Here is a 4,072-nt window from a genome sequence, read left to right as displayed (position 1 = left end):
ACTTTTGTATCATATGCTGTTTGTTTTGTTGACATTGGTAGATACAGAGTGATGTTTGGATGATAGAAGCTGTTCTTTGTTAGATTTTTGATTAAACTGCATGCTTTTGTGAAATTTGGTTGAACTTTTTATTTCATATGTAAAAGATACCTCAACCTCCAACAGCTAACCCATATGAAAAAAAACAAAATGTATTCCTCACACTTAACATTTTAGGACATTTTCACACATTTTCAAATGTTTTTGATAAATATATTCATTTTGATCGCCTTAAGAATATCAGCTTTCAGCTTTTTATCACCTTAAGAACATCAACAAGATCAGAGATGTTCAAACTAAAGCAGAGCTGGAGAAACTCATCTACGCCCTTATTCCTAGCAGGATTGACCACTGTAATGGTCTCTTCACTGGCCCTTTTTCCTCTGTAACAACACTTTTTTTCAATCCTAATCTAAGTTTTAGTTTTTAATTTGATTATTTAACTATCCTAATTTCATTTCTAATTTGAATTGAATGATTTTCTCTTTTAAATTTATTGTTTTATTTATGTTTTTAATTATATTTTTCTATTTGCGTTTCCTTTTTTTTTTAACCAACTCTGACTCTGAATTTTTTCATTTGTAAAGCACTCTGAATGACAGCAGTGTTTGAAAGGTGCTCTATAAATAAACTTGCCTTGCCTATTTCACATATAATTCTTTTTCTATATGGCAAAGTTACACTTACATATTTAGGTGGGATGTAGGAGATTTCAGCTTGGACACTTTTGAGCTCCCAGTTGTCATGAGGGCTGCTTAAGCTCCAAGCCCAAGCCATGAATATCAGCCGTGAATCATTATTCCTTCTTCAACACACTTCACAGTAAGCACTCTGAATTTGGACAGATTGTGTTATCCTACATCCATCAAACCCAGATTTGTCTGCCAGACTGCCAGATCAGCCTTTGCTGCTTCAAACAGCTCCTGCCCTGAGGAGGGCTCTGGATCCTGATTCGTCAGTTTCTGCAGAATCAGTTCCAATTGCTGTCACCTGTGAAACAGACACAGCAGGTCCAGAGACGTATTTAATTTTCCTCCAGCAGGAGTTGAGCTGACTTCATTTGCTGTCTCACAAACGCTGAAGGCATAAGTGCTGCTTCTTAGAGTTTGAAATCATGGGCCTGAAACAAATGAAAATTGATCTTCTGTTGGTTCTTGTAGTTGGTTTGTGTAAAGTTCAGTTTTCTGAATGGAAAGAGTTGACACAAGACGAGAAGCCAGCCGTAGCTCAGAGCGTCCCGCAGCCGGTGCAGAAAACTGCGACGGATTTTCTGTTGGGAGATAATTGGCGGCCTATTCAAGCCCCAGTGAAAGTTCAGTCTGAGAAAGTGATGCAGAGCCCAGTGAAGAACCAGACGTCGTATTTTCCCCAAGCTCCAGAGAAGCCTGAACAGCCGAAAATGGATGTGGAGCTGCCGCAGCCTGTGCGCGCTAATAGTGTGGGAGCTGACTGTGGAGAGAATGCAGTGCGTGTGGTAGTTAGGAAGGACTTGTTTGGAATTGGAGCGCCAATAAATCCTTTATCTCTCAGCCTTGGTGGTTGTCCAGCGACAGGAGAAGACTCTGCTGCTCAGATTCTCATCTTTGAATCTGAACTGCAGGCCTGCAGTAGTATGTTAATGGTAGGTCTGACTACAGGTGAAACATGATCATTGCCCTGTGCCACTGTCAAGATTTGTCATGCTGCTTGTGTCCTCCTCCAGATGACTGAGGACGAACTTGTCTACACCTTTACACTTCTCTACGCCCCAGAGCCTTTTGCTGGAACGCCAGTTGTAAGGACAGTTGGTGCTGCAGTTATTATTGAGTGTCACTACATAAGGTAAAGACCAGACTGTAAAGGGTGATCAAGACACCGGTATTTTAGCGGATAGTTTGATTTCACTCAAAACTGCTTTCAGGAAGCACAATGTGAGCAGCAATAGTGTGACACCCACTTGGAAACCGATTAACTCTGCCATGGCTTCTGAGGACGTTCTTGTTTTCTCACTCCGGCTCATGACTGGTTTGTAACATGATCCCATTGTTTGTCAAATGTCTTCTGAATTAATTCCTAAGAATATCTCATGTCTCACAGATGACTGGCAGTTTGAGAGGCGGTCAAATCAATATTTCCTGAGTGACTTGATGAACATTGAAGCCTCGGTGATGCAGTTCAACCATGTACCTCTATGGGTTTTTATGGACAGCTGTGTGGCCACCGCAGAACCTAATGTGAACGCTATCACCAGATATGTTTTCATTGAGAACCATGGGTGAGCGTCTTTTTTTCACTAACCATTCAATTCAATCAACAACTGGCTAATTGTGATGTTCCTACTAGGTGCTTGATTGATGCGAAGATCACAGGCTCCAAGTCTAGGTTTATGCCACGCATTCAGAGGAACAAGCTGCAGCTTCAGTTGGAGGCATTTCGATTTCAGGTCCAGAGTGGTGACGAAGTATGTACATTCAGTTCTACGAGTACACTGTTAGAAATAAAGGTTCTGTGCAGGAACATTTTTCCTTCATCAAGGTACAAACAGTGTAAATGTTCCCTCAAAGCTCCAACAGTGGTTTTAAGGTCTGATTGTGAACCTTAAATAAGTTTTTCCAGGTGAAAAGTTCGTATTTGTACTTTTCATAACCGAACGTTTTAAACAGAACAGTAAAATAAAAGCCTGGAGACGAGACGGGGTGTGTGGAGTCAGTACAGCTTAGAACATATCATTTCAGTGGATTATGGTTCAGTTATGTTCCCTGACTAAAGGTACTGAGACAGACCCTCGAGGGTCCCACCCCACTGACAAGAGGGGCACTGACCCAGAGACAGGTTTACTGCCCTTTTTTTTTTTGAGTAAGCTTGGTTCATAGCCATGTTATGGTGGCCAGACTAATTGTCTTGGCTGCACCAAACAGAAGTACAATTCACTACTTGTTTTATCTGCCAGATCAAACCAATCTCAAATCAGACTAGTGGACTGATTCAGACATGCAGGAAGCTAACAGGGCTAAGCAGTTTGTGGAATAATGAATGTTAACGTCTTTGCAGGTCTACATCACCTGTTTATTAAAGGCTGTGATTGGTCCCTCCCCAACTGATGTGGAGCACAAGGCTTGTTCCTTCTCCTCTAATAGGTGAGTTGTCCTAAAAGATGAACAGCTACACTTGTATTCTGGATTCTAACCCGAGCTGATCTCTTAGGTGGACCTCAGCAGATGCTAACCAGGCAGCGTATGATCAGGTTTGCAGTTGCTGTGACACAAGCTGTAGCTTCAGAAAAGGGAAGAAAATCTCTCGTGATGCAGGTAAGTGCAGAAGTCACAACAGGCATTGACTTCACTACAATTTGCATGTAACTTGAATTTCAACTCTGCCCCCTTCCTGCTCTAGCTCAGTGGTGGGAAAAGAACATCTCTCTTGGCCCTATCTTGGTCAAAGAATAGACCCCTGTCGACTGGCCATAGGATAACAAAATAAAGTTCTTAAACCAGTATTTGATTCTTATTGGTTCTTTTCAGACAGTTAACCTACTAATCACTCACTACAAGTTCTTTAATGCTAGAAATTCACTGGTGGATTGATTGTAAGGGGTTTTTTATGTTCTCATATTGGCCTCTACTGCTAGGATGCAAGCCTAAGTAAAATTTAATGTAATATGATTTTCCCTGCAATACACACAAATGTCAGCAGCCTTGCTTTTTGAAATGCCTGATGTCCCTTTCTTTTTAACTGTTAATCTTTAAAAGCGGGGACTCGGTGCATGATTCAAGGGTTTTGCACTGTGAAAGGGTTCTTTTAGATTGGAGAATGGTTCTAGAGAGAATTTTTGAAAAGGGTTCTATATAGCATCAATAGGGGTTACACTGTTACATGCTAAAGAACCCTTTTTTGGTACTGTATACTATATTTTTGCTAAGATTGTAACTTTAGACCTGGGCCTGTATAAACTAAGCTTCTTAGTGCTGGATTGGGATCAAATTCAGGTTTTATTTGATTTTCTTACGGAGAGGAACAGATCCTAGACCAACACTCAGAATCTTTGAATACGGCC

At 41.0% G+C, this 4,072-nt stretch overlaps 1 protein-coding gene across 1 annotated transcript; it reads left to right on the top strand.

Annotated features, from left to right (window-relative positions):
• The first annotated feature begins 1,121 nt into the window (after nucleotides 1-1,121).
• LOC118815228 (zona pellucida sperm-binding protein 3-like) lies at nucleotides 1,122-3,506 on the top strand. Its single transcript, XM_036581208.1, has 8 exons — nucleotides 1,122-1,660; nucleotides 1,742-1,860; nucleotides 1,940-2,043; nucleotides 2,116-2,293; nucleotides 2,362-2,479; nucleotides 3,070-3,155; nucleotides 3,223-3,326; nucleotides 3,412-3,506. Exons 1-8 carry the CDS (start codon nucleotides 1,154-1,156, stop codon nucleotides 3,462-3,464), a joined length of 1,269 nt encoding a protein of 422 aa, XP_036437101.1. The 5' UTR covers nucleotides 1,122-1,153; the 3' UTR covers nucleotides 3,465-3,506.
• The last annotated feature ends 566 nt before the right edge of the window (nucleotides 3,507-4,072 follow it).

This window comes from Colossoma macropomum, unplaced genomic scaffold, assembly GCF_904425465.1.
Source record: "Colossoma macropomum unplaced genomic scaffold, Colossoma_macropomum, whole genome shotgun sequence".
NCBI lineage: Eukaryota > Metazoa > Chordata > Actinopteri > Characiformes > Serrasalmidae > Colossoma > Colossoma macropomum.
Note: the sequence above shows the minus strand (reverse complement) of the source record. Positions and strands in the feature narration are given on the sequence as shown.

Bases quoted from the DNA above. Each gene is read 5' to 3' on its own strand.
- LOC118815228 (XM_036581208.1), top strand. From the start codon at position 1,154: ATGGGCCTGAAACAAATGAAAATTGATCTTCTGTTGGTTCTTGTAGTT. The intron at 1,861-1,939 runs GTAAAGACCAGA...AACTGCTTTCAG, and splicing joins ATTGAGTGTCACTACATAAG to GAAGCACAATGTGAGCAGCA. The intron at 3,327-3,411 runs GTAAGTGCAGAA...TTCCTGCTCTAG, and splicing joins GAAAATCTCTCGTGATGCAG to CTCAGTGGTGGGAAAAGAAC.